Source organism: Mustelus asterias, chromosome 9 (assembly GCF_964213995.1).
Source record: "Mustelus asterias chromosome 9, sMusAst1.hap1.1, whole genome shotgun sequence".
In the NCBI taxonomy this organism is placed as follows: Eukaryota; Metazoa; Chordata; class Chondrichthyes; order Carcharhiniformes; family Triakidae; genus Mustelus; species Mustelus asterias.
The window spans coordinates 63,932,433-63,949,402 of NC_135809.1; the positions used below are offsets into that span (position 1 = coordinate 63,932,433).

The 16,970-nt window shown below is 46.9% G+C and overlaps 1 protein-coding gene across 1 annotated transcript in view; it reads right to left on the reverse strand.

Moving 5' to 3' along the window:
- Positions 1–1,356: 1,356 nt before the first annotated feature.
- Positions 1,357–16,970, reverse strand: part of tmem178bb (transmembrane protein 178Bb) — a 428,056-nt gene continuing 412,442 nt past the window's right edge. The window contains exon 4 of the mRNA XM_078220293.1: positions 1,357–2,207. Within this exon, the coding sequence (XP_078076419.1) occupies positions 1,957–2,207 (251 nt within the window). The 3' untranslated portion in view covers positions 1,357–1,956. The remainder of the gene's footprint in view (positions 2,208–16,970) is intronic.

Here is a 16,970-nt window from a genome sequence, read left to right on the forward strand (position 1 = left end):
TATTTATCCAAGCTTTTCATCACCCTTCCGAACACCTCTTTGGTTTAATCACATTCCTCTGAAGAAACTTTGAGCATTTTCCTACTTATGAGATGCGATATTCAACGTTTAAAATTCTTAAGAGGGTTTAATAATTTCAATGCTATGTGGTTGCTTCCCCTAGCTAGAGTCTAGGACCACTCTAGAATGAGGCTCAGGATGAAAGGATTGGCAATCTAGCTCAGAGATGGGAAGAAATTTCATCAACTCAAGGGTTGGGAAGGTTTTTTATTAATATTCGTTCATGGGATGTGAGCATCGCTGGCTCGACCAGCATTTATTGCCCATCGCTAATTGCCCTCAAAAAGGTGGTGATGAGCCGCCTTCTTGAGCCACTGCAATCCATGTGGTGTAGGTACACCCATAGTGCTGTTAGGGAGGGAGTTCCAGGATTTTGGACAGAGCACCAGTGTGGTTTGGAATTCTCTAACCCCAAAGAGATGTGAATGTTCAGTCAATGAGTCTGTTCAAATGAAATCAATAGTTCCTGAATAAGGGAGTCAAGTGATATGGGGTTGGGTAAGAGAGAGGAGTTGAGATCAAGGATCAGTCATAGTCCTACCAATAGCGAAGCAGGTTTGCAGGGTCGAATGCCGATTGATCTTCTTATTAGTTATGTTCTTATGTCAATGCCAGTTATTGCTGTTCGAAAACAGAAAGTTGAGGGGGTGATCTGATAGAAGTTTTTAACACACGGTAGTCTCTCCAATCTGGGAATCTATTGTTCAGATGTTTTGAGTCGTTCCATACATTCCCTCAACATCATTGGCATCATTTTAATCCAGTCCTTTGGCAATGGAAACATGGAAGATACAGCAATCGCATGAGTGAAATACATTTTTATTACCGCTTTATAATGTTTTACGTTTCACAGTTTTATATTTCAGGTAAATATTTATCTACCGTGTTTCCCAGTTAACACACTTGTGGTTAGGCATTCTAATATCATTCTGCTGTCCAGGGAATTCCCAAATCCAGGAATGACTTGGTCCCAAGCATTCCGGATTGGAGATGTTACTGTGTATTCTGAAAGGGTAAAATGGTTAGACGTGGGGAAGATGGTTCCACTTTTAAACACATGAAGCAGAAAGAAATGGAAGGATATGTTAATAGGATTAGATGTACTAAGGTGAGAGGAGGCTCCTGTGGAGCATAATTATGAGCATAGACCTGTCATTGTACATAATCCGGACTAAATTAAAACTCAACTGCATGACAAAATGATGCCTATTCTACCCAGTCCAACACTGGCGAACTGGACAAGGGACTAGAGCTGTGTGAGTCACTGTGAGCCAAACCCACACCCAAACATCACTTCCAAACAACTGGGAGATAGGGAGACATTTAATTCAAATGCAACACTCAGACCGAAGAACATTATCAAATGTTACCAAGGCAGCACTCAGCCTCTGTTCAAATTCAGATTCCAATACAGTTTATTTCCGCAGGGAAGAAAATAAATTACAGGTTGACAAAGTACGCGGATCATAAAACATACACACACGCACATACATACATACACGCACACACAAGTTAGTATGAAAATGATCTGTGAAAATAATCCCAACACACAGAGTTCTGGGTTTTAATGAAAGAGATTTCTGTACACTACAGCAGGTAAAGTGGGGATATAGCAACCATGTTGAACTTGACTAATCAAACCTATTCATCAGCACAACCAAGATGTCAGAGTGTTGATCACCTCCATTGAATGTAACAGTATAGATACAGCATATACATAAAGTTCCTCTTCATTGAACGAAATAAGACTAACATATAAGTCAAGAATTATACATCGCTCAGGGTTTGCTGTTGGATAATGTCCAGCTTGTGCCATCAAAGGTCCGTCAAGCCAGGCACCAGTTGAGCAAGGCCTTTGGCCTGGTCCTGCTCTGTCTTGGCCGTGTCCTCGAGCCTTTAGCAGACTGTCCCGTTTTCCGGCCTGGATTTAGGGTAGCTCGTCCTGGGGACGGTTTGGACCGACGGTGCCAGCGTGCAGAAGAATCCAGAGATGAGCGTCAAGCCGAGACCACCCCAGGCACAGAACATGGACCAGCCGTAGCCGTGGCTGATGTCATCGGGCAGGCCATACAGGTATCTGGGGTATCGGGAGAGTTCAAAATTAATTCCAGCGACACAGGTGCACAGTGAAATGATGCAAAACGTCCCTGCAGGAAACAGACAGGAGGATTTGGTTAAAACTACAATTTAACTTAATGAGATTGTTTTTTTAAAAACAAAATGCAGTGCAGCAACAGAACATTCTAGAAGCAGGTCCCTTTGTGCTGAGCATTGGCCTGGTCCAGCAATTATTCATCCAGTGGTTCCTGCAAATGGCCCCATCCACATTGTAATCACTATCCTGCTTCAGCTGTCATACATTCCAACTTACTCCCCATCCCTCAGCCCCTCCTCCTGAAATCTTTCCCCATTGGAAAGCTGGGCATGTGAGGTAAGGGATAGGAGAGAGGCTCGGGCACAACTCACCCATCTGAGATACCATTATCCCTGTGAAAAGGCAGTGAATTCCATCATGAGAGGGCATCATAGGAGGATATATAATCTTCTTAAATTCATTCTACTTTACGGCATGTGGCTGTCATTGGCTGGGCTGGCATTTATTGCCTGTCCCTAACCACCCTCCATTGCAAAGGACATTTGAGAGTCAACCACATTGCTGTCGGTCTGAAGTCGCATGTCGATTGATTTCCTTCCTAATGGACATCAGTGAACCAGTTGGATTTTTATGACAATCATTTCATGTTTATCATTAGACATTAATTCCAGGTTTATTTTTATTGGATTCGAATTTCTCCATCTGCCATGGTGGGATTTGAACCTGGGCCCTCAGACCTTGCGCTGGGCCTCTGGATTACTAGGCAATACCACTACACTACTGTAGGGGCAGGAGTTGGCCATTCGGCCCCTCGAGTCTGCTTTATTATTCAATAAGATAATGGTTGATCTGACTCTACATTCCTGCCTACCTCCAATAACCTTTTAGGGGTAGCTCAGTGGCACAGTGGTTAGCACTGCTGCCTCACAGCGCCCTTCGATTCCTGGCTTGGGTCACTGTGTGGAGTTTGCCCATTCTCTCCATGTCTGCGTGGGTTTCCTCCGGGTGCTCCAGTTTCCTTCTACAGTCCAAAGATGTGCATGTTTGGTTGATTGACCATGCTAAATTGCCCCTTACTGTCAGGGAGTTAGCAGGGTAAATAAGTGAGGTTACAGGGATAGGGAGTGGGTGGGATTGTGGTCGGTGCAGACTTGATGGGCTGAATGGCCTCCTTCTGCCCTGTAGGGACTCTATTCACCCCCTTGTTTATCAATAATCTATCTATCTTTGCCTTAAAAATATTCAAAAATTCTGCGTCCCTCTGCCTTTTCTGGAAGAGAGTTCCAAAGACTCAGAACTCTCTGAGAGAAATAAATACTCTACATCTCATGATGTGGAGTTGCCGGTGTTGGACTAGGGTGGAAGGATGAAGGAGCAGCGCTCTGAAAGTTCGTGATACCAAATAAACCTATTGGACTTTAACCTGGTGTTGTGAGACTTCTTACTGTGCCCACATCTCACATGAGTAATCCCTTATTTTTAAACAGTGACCCCTAGTTTTAGATTCTCCCACAAGAGGAAACAGCCTTTCCACAACTACCCTGTCAACACCCTCAAGATCTTATAGATTTCAATCAAGTCGCTTCTTACAAGCCTAGTCTGTCAAAACTTTCTTCATAAGACAACCCACCCATTCGAGGTATTAGTCCAGTAAACCTTCTATTTACATCCTTCCTTAATACTGTACATGGCAAATGGTCTCTCTGCTCTTTAACCAGTTTATTCAATGATGAGCAACTGAACTTCATTCACTCCTGTAAGAACTTGTAACATCTTCCAGTCCCTTAACCACATCAAGCATAAAAGCTGCCTTAATTCACTGATTCACTGTAGTTAATGAAATTCTACCCTTTATTATGAGAGGAATTGAACATAAAACTTCATAAGGGGAGATCTTAGCCCAGAGCATACACGGAGTGACAATCAGAGTCAGGTTACCACTCCACTCCACTTCCCTAGACGGAATGTGCACCACAACAGCCCCTGGGACGTACCCAGTGCTGGGCAGCAGTGTCTGGGGTGGGGGGGAGGGGGGCGCTAAGCAATTCCCTAACATCCTAAGCAATTCCTGTGCAGTCTTTGTGTGGGATGTTGGAGCAGGGTGAAGGGGGCTGTGTAGCTTTTGCATCCCCACATCCCCCCCACCCCGCATCCCCCCCAGGTATCGGGAGTTTATCTTTGTTGAGGATATTGTGACAGAATTTGACACATGACCACTGCTGTACAGTGCGTTTGCAGTCAGTGCCATTGTGCATTTACTGTCCTGACTGGGTTTGGGATTCTCTGAAGACACTGGCTCTGAGCTCCTCTTTTACACAGGAAGATGAAACAACATGTCAACAATTGATGTTCATTGTATCTTTACTAGAGATGTCTGCGCTGCCCTCACATGGTCTCACTGAGATTCAGTGAGTGCTCTGGGTGGAATGAAGAATGTCCAGCAAAGCGTAATGTGCAACACTTGGAGAAGTCAGGGACATCCTTTGCTGTTTCACTATCTCCGTGTGAAGAACTAGAGGCTTGTGAACTCTATGGGCGGGTTGGAACCAAGAACCAGACCACGGCTGGGATCTTCTGATCTACCAGCAAGAACAGAGAATTTAGCACTCAGCCAAATCTCCATTCACTGCAGCGGAGCTGGAGAATCCCAACCACGGGACCGGAGAATCCCAGCCACGGACCGGAGAATCACAGCCACAGACGAGATCAGAGAATTCCGGCCCAGGTGTCAAATATGTTATGAGGAGAGATTGGGTAAACTGGGGTTGTTCTCACTGGAAAGACGGAGGATGAGGGGAGACCTAATAGAGGTGTATAAAATTATGAAAGGCATAGATAGGGTGAACAGTGGGAAGCTTTTTCCCAGGTCGGTGGTGACGTTCACGAGGGGTCATAGATTCAAGGTGAGGGGGGGGAGGTTTAACACGGATATCAGAAGGACATATTTTACACAAAGGGTGGTGGGGGCCTGGAATGCGCTGCTGGGCAAGGTGATGGAGGCGGACACACTGGGAACGTTTAAGACTTATCTAGATAGCCACATGAACAGAGTGGGAATGGAGGGATACAAAAGAATGGTCTAGTTTGGACCAGGGAGAGGCGCGGGTTTGGAGGGCCGAAGGGCCTGTTCCTGTGTTGTATTGTTCTTTGTTCTTTTCAGCAATATTGGGAGGACTGGACTGGACTGGAAGGTTTTGCAGAGAAGATTCATTGCGGGGGGATTTACAGTGTGCCAATGACATTCTGCAATCCACAGGGGGTGTCTTCAGAACATTCCAGAAATCCCATCGCCAAAGGACTATGGGTGGAAACTGGAAAATGATGTATTGCCATTGACTGGATGGCATTTCCTCCAGAACCAGCAAGTGTCATGGATCATGCACATTTTTCATATTTTTAAAAATGTTATTCCTTTCTCAGAGTTACAAAGCCAACATGCAGAGTGGACGGGGCTCGCCCGAATACATCTCCTTGCTCACTCCAAAAACCAATATAAATTCAAACTGAATCCAATTCATGGTCCCACAAGGGAAACATATTGGATCAAGCTGACATGAACAGGCATTACACCTGATCTCAAGCTTGATCTTAGCCAAAAGGACAAGAAGCACAAGGGCAGTGTTCTCATCATCCCAGGAAGCGATCTTACGCCAACATCTGCTCCTGTGTAGATTTGGGAATACGACATCTTCCCGAGACTTCTAAAACTCAGCAAGTTAAGAGCCTGGATTTGGACAATGTTGGCTTGTAGATTGTCATTGAGGGTTGCCATTAACCAGAAACTGAATAGCCACTTAAATTGCAGCATGGTGGCACAGTGGTTAGCACTGCTGCCTCACAGCGCCAGGGACCTGGGTTCAATTCCGGCCTTCGGTGACTTTGCGGAGCTTGCACGTTCTCCCTGTTTACATGGGTTTCCTCCGGGTGCTCCGGTTTCCTCCCACAGTCCAAAGATGTGCAGGTTAGATGGATTGGCTGAATTGTCCCTTAGTGTCCCAAGGTATGTAGGTTAGGGGGATTGGCCATGGTAAATATGTGGGGTTACAGGGATAGGGCGGGGGTGGGCCTGGGTAAGATGCTCTGTCTGAGAGTCAACACAGACCCAATAGGCCAAATGGCCTCCCTCTGCCCTGTAACGATTCTATGAAATTCTGTGGCTACCAGATCAGGTCAGAGGCTAGGAATACTGCGGCGAGTAACTCACCCCCTGACTCCCTAAAGCCTGTCCACCTTCTAAAAAGCACAAGTCGGGAATGTGATGGAATATGCTCCACTTACCTGGATATAACACTGGGATACAATGTTAAACAGTGACAGACCTGTCCCCACCAGTACTGTACCCCAGTGTTATACTGATACAGACCTGTCCCCACCAGTACTGTACCCCAGCGTTATGCTGATACAGACCTGTCACCACCAGCACTGTATCCCAGTATTTTACAGTGACAGACCTGTCCCCACCAGCACTACATCCCAGTGTAATACAGTGACAGACCTGTCCCCACCAGCACTGTATCCCAGTGTTATGCAATGACAGACCTGAATCCACCAATATTGTATCCATGTTTTATAGTGACAGACCTGTCCCCACCAGTACTGTAGCCTAGTGTTATAGTGACAGATCTGTCCCCAGCAGCACTGTACACCAGTGTTTTACAGTGACAGACCTGTCCCCAACAATATTGTATCCCAGGGTTATACAGTGACAGACCTGTCCCCACCAGTGTTGTATCCCAGTGTTATACAGTGACAGACCTGCCCCCACCAGCACTGTATCCCAGTGTTATACAGTGACAGACCTGTTCCCACCAGTACTGTATCCCAGTGTTATACAGTGACAGACGTGTCCCCACCAGTGTTATATCCCAGTGTTATTGAGTGACTGACCTGTCCCCACCAGCACTATATCACAGTGTTACACAGTGACAGACCTGTTCCCACCAGTACTGTATCCCAGTGTTACACAGTGACTGTCCTGTCCCCACCATCACTGTATCCCAGTGTTATACAATGACAGACCTGTCCCCACCTGTGTTATATCCTAGTGTTATACAGTGACTGACCTGTCCCCACCAGCACTGTATCCCAGTGTTATACAGTGACTGACCTGTTCCCACCAGCACTGTATCCCAGTGTTACACAGTGACTGACCTGTCCCCACCAGCACTGTATCACAGTGTTACACAGTGACTGACCAGTTCCCACCAGCACTGTATCCCAGTGTTATACAGTGACTGACCTGTCCCCACCAGCACTGTATCACAGTGTTACACAGTGACTGACCTGTTCCCACCAGCACTGTATCCCAGTGTTATACAGTGACTGACCGGTCCCCACCAGCACTGTATCACAGTGTTACACAGTGACTGACCAGTTCCCACCAGCACTGTATCCCAGTGTTATACAGTGACTGACCTGTCCCCACCAGCACTGTATCACAGTGTTACACAGTGACTGACCTGTTCCCACCAGCACTGTAGCCTAGTGTTATAGTGACAGATCTGTCCCCAGCAGCACTGTACCCCAGTGTTTTACAGTGACAGACCTGAGCCCAACAATATTGTATCCCAGGGTTATACAGTAACAGACCAGTCCCCATCAGTGCTGTATCATAGTGTTATACAGTGAGAGACCCATCACCATCAAAACTGTATCCAAGTGTAATAGAGTGACAGACCTGTCCCCACCAGTGTTATATCCCAGTTTTATACAGTGACTGACCTGCCCCACCAGTGCTGTATCCCAGTGTTATACAATGACTGACCTGTTCCCACCAGCACTGTATCCCAGTGGTATACAGTGACTGACCTGTCCCCACCAGCACTGTATCACAGTGTTACACAGTGACTGACCAGTTCCCACCAGCACTGTATCCCAGTGTTATACAATGACTGACCTGTCCCCACCAGCACTGTATCACAGTGTTACACAGTGACTGCCCTGTTCCCACCAGCACTGTATCACAGTGTTACACAGTGACTGACCTGTTCCCACCAGCACTGTTTCCCAGTGTTATACAGTGACTGACCTGTCCCCACCAGCACTGTATCACAGTGTTACACAGTGACTGACCAGTTCCCACCAGCACTGTATCCCAGTGTTATACAGTGACTGACCTGTCCCCACCAGCACTGTATCACAGTGTTACACAGTGACTGACCTGTTCCCACCAGCACTGTATCCCAGTGTTATACAGTGACTGACCGGTCCCCACCAGCACTGTATCACAGTGTTACACAGTGACTGACCAGTTCCCACCAGCACTGTATCCCAGTGTTATACAGTGACTGACCTGTCCCCACCAGCACTGTATCACAGTGTTACACAGTGACTGACCTGTTCCCACCAGCACTGTAGCCTAGTGTTATAGTGACAGATCTGTCCCCAGCAGCACTGTACCCCAGTGTTTTACAGTGACAGACCTGAGCCCAACAATATTGTATCCCAGGGTTATACAGTAACAGACCAGTCCCCATCAGTGCTGTATCATAGTGTTATACAGTGAGAGACCCATCACCATCAAAACTGTATCCAAGTGTAATAGAGTGACAGACCTGTCCCCACCAGTGTTATATCCCAGTTTTATACAGTGACTGACCTGCCCCACCAGTGCTGTATCCCAGTGTTATACAATGACTGACCTGTTCCCACCAGCACTGTATCCCAGTGGTATACAGTGACTGACCTGTCCCCACCAGCACTGTATCACAGTGTTACACAGTGACTGACCAGTTCCCACCAGCACTGTATCCCAGTGTTATACAATGACTGACCTGTCCCCACCAGCACTGTATCACAGTGTTACACAGTGACTGCCCTGTTCCCACCAGCACTGTATCACAGTGTTACACAGTGACTGACCTGTTCCCACCAGCACTGTTTCCCAGTGTTATACAGTGACTGACCTGTCCCCACCAGCACTGTATCACAGTGTTACACAGTGACTGACCAGTTCCCACCAGCACTGTATCCCAGTGTTATACAGTGACTGACCTGTCCCCACCAGCACTGTATCACAGTGTTACACAGTGACTGCCCTGTTCCCACCAGCACTGTATCACAGTGTTACACAGTGACTGACCTGTTCCCACCAGCACTGTTTCCCAGTGTTATACAGTGACTGCCCTGTCCCCACCAGCACTGTATCCCAGTGTTATACAATGACAGACCTGTCCCCCACCAGTGTTGTATCCCAGTATCATACAGTGACTGACCTGTCCCCACCAGCACTGTATCTCTGTGTTAACAAAGAACAATACAGCACAGGAACAGGCCCTTCGGCCCTTCAATCCCGCGCCGCTCCCTGGTCCAAACTAGACCATTCTTTTGTATCCCTCCATTCCCACTCTGTTCATGTGGCTATCTAGATAAGTCTTAAACGTTCCCAGTGTGTCCGCCTCCACCACCTTGCCCAGCAGCGCATTCCAGGCACCCACCACCCTCTGTGTAAAATACGTCCTTCTGATATCCGTGTTAAACCTCCCCCCCCTCACCTTGAACCTATGACCCCTCGTGAACGTCGCCACCGACCTGGGAAAAAGCTTCCCACCGTTCACCCTATCTATGCCTTTCATAATTTTATACCCGTCTTATACAATGACAGACCTGTCCCCACCAGTGTTACATCCCAGTGTTATACAGTGACTGACCTGTCCCCACAAGCACTGTATCCCAGTGTTATACAGTAACAGACATGTGCCTACTAGTACTGTACCCCAGTGTTTTAAGGTGACAGACCTGTGCCCAACAGTACTGTACCCATGTTATACAGTAACAGACCTGTTCCCATCAGAACTGTATCACAGTGTTATACAGTGAGAGACCCATCACCATCAATATTATATTCCAGTGAAATACAGTGACAGTGTACAGTGTATACAGTGTAATACAGACCTGTTCCCACCAGCACTGTATCACAGTGTTATACAATGACAGACCTGTCCCCACCAGTGCTGTATCCCAGTGTTATGCAATGACAGACCTGAATCCACCAATATTGTACCCATGTTTTATAGTGACAGACCTGTCCCCACCAGTACTGTAGCCTAGTGTTACACAGTGACAGATCTGTCCCCAGCAGCACTGTACCCCAGTGTTATACAGTGACAGACCTGTTCCCATCAGTACTGTACCCCAGTGTTGTACAGTGATGGACCTGTTCCCATCAGTACTGTACCCCAGTGTTATACAGTGACAGACCTGTTACCATCAGTGCTGTATTCCAGTGTTATGCAATGACAGACCTGAATCCACCAATATTGTACCCGTATTTTATAGTGACAGACCTGTCCCCACCAGTGCTGTACCCCAGTGTTATACAGTGACAGACCTGTCCCCAGCTGCACTGTACCCCAGTGTTATACAGTGACAGACCTGTTCCCACCAGTACTGTACCCCAGTGTAATATATTGACAGACCTGTCCCTAACAATATTGTATCCCAGGGTTATACAGTAACAGACCTGTTCCCATTAGTACTGTACCTCAGTGTTATACAGTGACAGACCTGTCCCCATCAGTGCTGTATCATAGTGTTATACAGCGAGAGACCCATCACCATCAAAACTGTATCCAAGTGTAATATAATGACAGACCTGTCCCCACCAGCACTGTATCCCAGTGTTACACAGTGACAGACCTGTCCCCACCAGCACTGTATCCCAGTGTTACACAGTGACAGACCTGTTCCCACTGGCACTGTATCGCAGTGTTATACAGTGACAGACCTGTTCCCACTGGCACTGTATCCCAGTGTTATACAATGACAGACCTGAATCCACCAATATTGTACCTGTGTTTTATAGTGACAGGCCTGTCCCCACCAGTACTGTACCCCAGTGTTATACAGTGACAGACCTGTCCCCACCAGCACTGTATCCCAGTGTTATACAATGACAGACCTGTCCCCACCAGTGTTACATCCCAGTGTTATAGTGTGACAGACCTGTCCCCACCAGTGCTGTATCCCAGTGTTTTACAGTGACTGACCTATCCCCACCATAACTGTATCCCAGTGTTACACAGCGACTGATCTGTCCCCACCAGCATTGTATCCCAGTGTTATACAATGAAAGACCTGTCCCCACCAGTGCTGTATCCCAGTGTTATACAGTGGCTGACCTGTCCCCACCAACACTGTATCCCAGTGCTATACAGTAACAAACCAGCACTGTATCACAGTGTTACACAGTGACAGACCTGTTCCCACCAGCACTGTAGACCAGTGTTTTAAAGTGACAGACCTGTCCCCAACAGTACTGTACCCGTGTTATACAGTAACAGACCTCTTCCCAACAGTACTGTATCACAGTGTTATACAGTGAGAGAACCATCATCATCAATATTATATTCCAGTGAAATACAGTGACAGTGTACAGTGTATACAGTGTAGTACAAACCTGTTCCCACCAGCACTGTATCGCAGTGTTATACAATGACAGACCTGTCCTCACCAGCACTGTATCCCAGTGTTATACAGTGACAGACCTGTTCCCACCAGTGTTATATCCCAGTGTTATACAGTGACAGACCTGTCCTCACCAGCACTGTATCCCAGTGTTATACAGTAACAGACCTGTTCCCACCAGCACTGTATCACAGTGTTACACAGTGACAGACCTGTCCCCAACAGCACTGTACCCCAGTGTTATACAGTGACAGACTTGTTCCCACTAGTACTGTATCCCAGTGTTTTACAATGAGAGACCCATCACCATCAATATTGTATCCCAGTGTAATACAGTGACAGACCTGTCCCACCAGCACTGTATCCCAGTGTTATACAGTGACAGACCTGTCCCACCAGCACTGTATCCCAGTGTTATACAGTGACAGACCTGTCCCCATCAGTGTTATATCCCAGTGTTATAAAGTGACTGACTTGTCTCCACCAGCACTGTATCCCAGTGTTATACAGTGACAGACCTGTTCCCACCAGCACTGTATCCCAGTGTTATACAGTGACAGACCTGTCCCCACCAGTGTTATATCCCAGTGTTATAGTTATTGACCTATCCCCACTAGCACTGTATGCCAGTGTTACACAGTAACAGACCTGTTCCCATCAGTGCTGTATCACAGTGTTATACAGTGAGAGACCCATCACCATCAATATTGTATTCCAGTGTTATACAGTGACAGACCTGGCTCCACCAGCACTGTATCGCAGTGTTAGACAGTGACAGACCTGTCCCCACCAGTGCTATATCCCAGTGTTATATAGTGACAGACCTGTCCCCACCAGTACTGTACCCCAGTGTTATACAATGATAGACTTGTTCCCACCAGCAGTCTATCCCAGTGTTTATGCAGTGACAGACCTGTCCCCACCAGTACTGTACCCCATATTGATAAAGCTCATAATGCTGTCTGTGGACAAACACCATGACTGCAAGTTCAGGCTGATGTTCTGTTGTGTGCTTTTCTCAATTCAAGTATACAACAGATGTCATTTTCACCTGTCTAAAACAAAATTTCACTGAAATCCTGGCCCACCATCAAGCTGGGCTCGACAATGTTCTCCTGCAGTATGTGAGATGCTGAGCATGGCCCTGCGTCCCCTGAGTGTTGGATAGATTGTTTAACACTCACCTCGAGTAGATACTTGAAAGGAAGAGAGGAGAGACTAAGCTGTGGCGGCCTCACAAACACATGCCGAGTTGTAATGTTGATAGCGTTAGCTTTTTGGCTGGTTTGAAGTGGGCTATTTGAGATGGGCTGTTTGTGAAGTCTGCCCTCCAGTGCACACACACTGATTCACATGGGAGAGGAGGAATTGTTAAATTATACACTTGACGTAAATTCCTCTCATTATCCGCTGACAGAATAGGTTGGTAAATGGATGGCATTTGAATGCAATAACATGTTTAATGGGTACACACTTAAATAGCTGTTGTTTTAAAATGCCACCAAAGACTTCAGTATAGCATACTTAGATTTACAAGCTATAAATTGCCAGACTGAAGTTCAGTTGTTACAAAGCAATTTTTTTCTTCCCAATGAAGGAGATTTGAAATGGGTTTTGATGAATCCAGCATTATCCTGTTGTGTTACCTGGTTCTGAATGATGCAGTCTGGTCCTACAGCCTTAATAGATGCCTTTCAACTCTGATATGAATACTGGGATATTGCTGACTCCAACACTGCCTCATTTGCCTTGTGTTCAGCCTGAGATATATGAAAGAAAAGGTAGCAGGAACTGAGGATAAGAAAGAGGCCAGAAAAGGAACTTGCTAATGCCTTTTGTGGCAAACTCAGTATAAGCGCTCTCTATTTTCAGGCAGAGGTTACGGGTTCAAAACCCAGACCACAGACTTCAGCTGATACTCCAATGCAGTACGGGGGGATTTTTGCATTGCTGGAGGTTCCACCCTTTGGATGAGATATTAAGCTGAGGCCCCATCAAGTGGATAGTAGTGAGTAAAGCTAGCATTAGTTGTCCACCCCCAATTCCCCTTGAACTGAGCATTTCAGAGGGCAGGTACATTGCAGTGGGTCTGGAGTCACATGTAGGCCAGACCAGGTAAGGATGGCAGATTTCCTTCCCCCAAGGACATCAGTGAACCAGATGAGTTTTTCTGACAATCAAAAATAGTTCCATGGTCATCATTACTGAGATAGATTTATATTCTGGATTTATTAAATGAATTTAAATTCCACCATGGAGCATTACTCTGGGCCTGTGGATTACTAGTCCAGTGACATTACCACTAGTCCGCCATCTCTCCCTTTCCATTGCCCCCAAGGGTAAAGAGTTCTTCTCTTTTGAACATTCCTTTAGATTTGTTATTTCTCATTCCTGGTCTCATTCTCCTGAATCGTCACTGCCCTATGACACTTGGAGAATATGGCTTCTTAACCAGTGTTTTGTACAAATTCCACACTTGCCTCATATTCAGAGCCCCATTTTCACTGCACCCCACCTTTAAAGATTGATTTATCTGCTCCCCAGGATCTGTAATGGTGGCTACAATACCCATAACCCTTTGCACTCCAGAAACTGCTCTATCCATTGCATGCTTTATATGAAGTGGGCAGTGTCAGGGCCGCTTGGCATCTGGATTCTAGCCAGAACAAGACAAGACAATACCCTCTATGCAGTCTCCCAGATTGCCTGCAGGTTCCTTGCTTCCTTGTGAGAGGTGAAGTGAGAGTGACTGCTCTTGACATCAAGGCAGCATTTGATTGACTGTGGCATCAAGGGGCCCCGAGTAAAATTTGGAATCGGGGAAAATGCTCCACTGGTTGGAGTCATACCTGGCACAAAGGAAGATAGTTATGGAAGTTAGAGGTCAATTATCTCAGTTCCAGGACATCAATGCAGGAGATATTTAGGGTAGTGCCCTAGGCCCAACCATCTTCAGCTGCTTCATCAATGACCTTCCTTCCATTAGAAGGTCAGAGGCGAAGATGTTCACCGATGATTGCACAATATTCAGCACAATATTCAGCACCGTTCACGACTCCTAAGAAACTGAAGCAGTCCATGTCCAAATACAGCAAGACCTGGACAATATCCAGGCTTGGGCTGACAAGTGGCAAGTAACATTTGCATCACACAGGTGCCAGGCAATGACCATCTCCAACAAGTGAGAATCTGACCATTCAATGGCATTACCATCACTGAATCTCTCACTATCAATATCCTGGGGTTACCTTTGACCAGAAATTCAACTGGACTAGCCATATAAATACTGTGACTACAAGAGCAAGTCAGAGGCTGGGAATTCTGTGGCAAGTAACTCACCTCCTGACTCCCCAAGTCTGTCCACCATCTACAAGGCACACGTCAGGAGTGTGATGGAATACTCCCCACTTGCCTGGTTGAGTGGAGCTCCAATAACATTCAAGAAACTCGACACAATCCAGGACAAAGCAGCCCGTTGGTTGTTACTCCTTCCATAAACATTCACTCCCTCCACCACTGATGCACAGTGGCAGTATGTGCACCATCTACAAGATGCACTACAGGAACTCACCAAGGTTCTTTCAACAGCCCCTTCCAGACCCGCATCCTCTGCCACCTAGAAGGACAAGAGCAGCAGATACCTGGGAATGCCACCACCTGGAGGTTCCCCTCCAAGCCACTCACCAACCTGACTTGTATATTGCTGTTCCTTGGCAATAGATGCTGGTCTTACTGAAGAGTAAACAATGATAGAAAAAATTCAGAATGTTCTCTTAAGTCATCTAATCACAGACACGCATCTATTTGCTTAGTCTATGCTGGAGTTTGTATACATGATGTGGAGATGCCGGCGTTGCACTGGGGTAAACACAGTAAGAAGTCTCACAACACCAGGTTAAAGTCCAACAGGTTTATTTGGTAGCAAAAGCCACTAGCTTTCGGAGCGCTGCTCCTTCGTCAGGTACGTGGGAGTTCTGTTCACAAACAGGACATATAAAGACACAAACTCAATTTACAAAATAATGGTTGGAATGCAAGTCTTTACAGGTAATCAAGTCTTAAAGGTACAGATAATGTGAGTGGAGAGAGGGTTAAGCACAGGTTAAAGAGATGTGTATTGTCTCCAGCTGGGACAGTTAGTGAGATTTTTCAAGCCCAGGCAAGTCGTGGGGGTTACTGATAATGTGACATGAAGACAAGATCCCAGTTAAGGCTGTCCTCATGTGTGTGGAACTTGGCTATCAGTCTCTGCTCAGAGACTCTGCGTTGTCGTGTGTCGTGAAGGCCGCCTTGGAGAACGCTTACCTGAAGGTCAGAGGCCGAATGCCCGTGACCGCTGAAGTGTTCCCCAACAGGAAGAGAACACTCTTGCCTGGTGATTGTCGAGCGGTGTTCATTCATCCGTTGTCGTAGCGTCTGCATGGTTTCCCCAATGTACCATGCCTCAGGACATCCTTTCCTGCGGCGTAACAGGTAGACAATGTTGGCCGAGTTGCAAGAGTATGTACCGTGTACCTGATGGATAGTGTTCTCATGTGAGATGATGGCATCCGTGTCGATGATCTGGCACGTCTTACAGAGGTTGCTGTGTGCAGGGTTGTGTGGTGTCGTGGTCACTGTTCTCCTGAAGGCTGGGTAGTTTGCTGCGGACAATGGTCTGTTTGAGGTTGTGCAGTTGTTTGAAGGCAAGAAGTGGGGGTGTGGGGATGGCCTTGGCGAGATGTTCGTCTTCATCAATGACATGTTGAAGGCTCCGGAGAAGTTGTCACAGCTTCTCCACTGTGGGGAAGTACTGGACGATGAAGGGTACTGATGCACTATCAATAAGGCGAAAGACTACCGATATGCCAATATAAGTGTAGGCTTTTATTCACAACAGAATCAGGAGCAGATCCCAACAATTAACCGACCTGGACTGAACAAGGGGGAGGAGACAGCCACCTTTATACTAGGTGCTGAGGGGAGGAACCAAACTGGAAGGGGATGTGTCCAGGTATGACAAACACACACAACGGTGGTCCATATAGGACAAAGGCACAACTGAGGTCCACCACAGGTACTCTGTCTGCCGTGTCCCGTGTTTGTCTTCTGAGGAGGTCGGTGCGGTTTTTCGCTGTGGCGCGTCGGAATTGTCGACCGATGAGTTGAGCGCCATATTCTGTTCTTATGAGGGCATCTTTCAGCGTCTGGAGGTGTTTGTTACGATCCTCCTCATCTGAGTAGATCCTGTGTGTACGGAGAGCTTGTCCGTAGGGGATGGCTTCTTTAACGTGTTTAGGGTGGAAGCTGGAGAAGTGGAGCATCGTGAGGTTATTGGTGGCTTGCGGTACACTGAAGTGCTGAGGTGACCGCCTCTGATCTTCGGGTAAGCATTCTCCAAGGCGGCCTTCGCGACACACGACAACGCAGA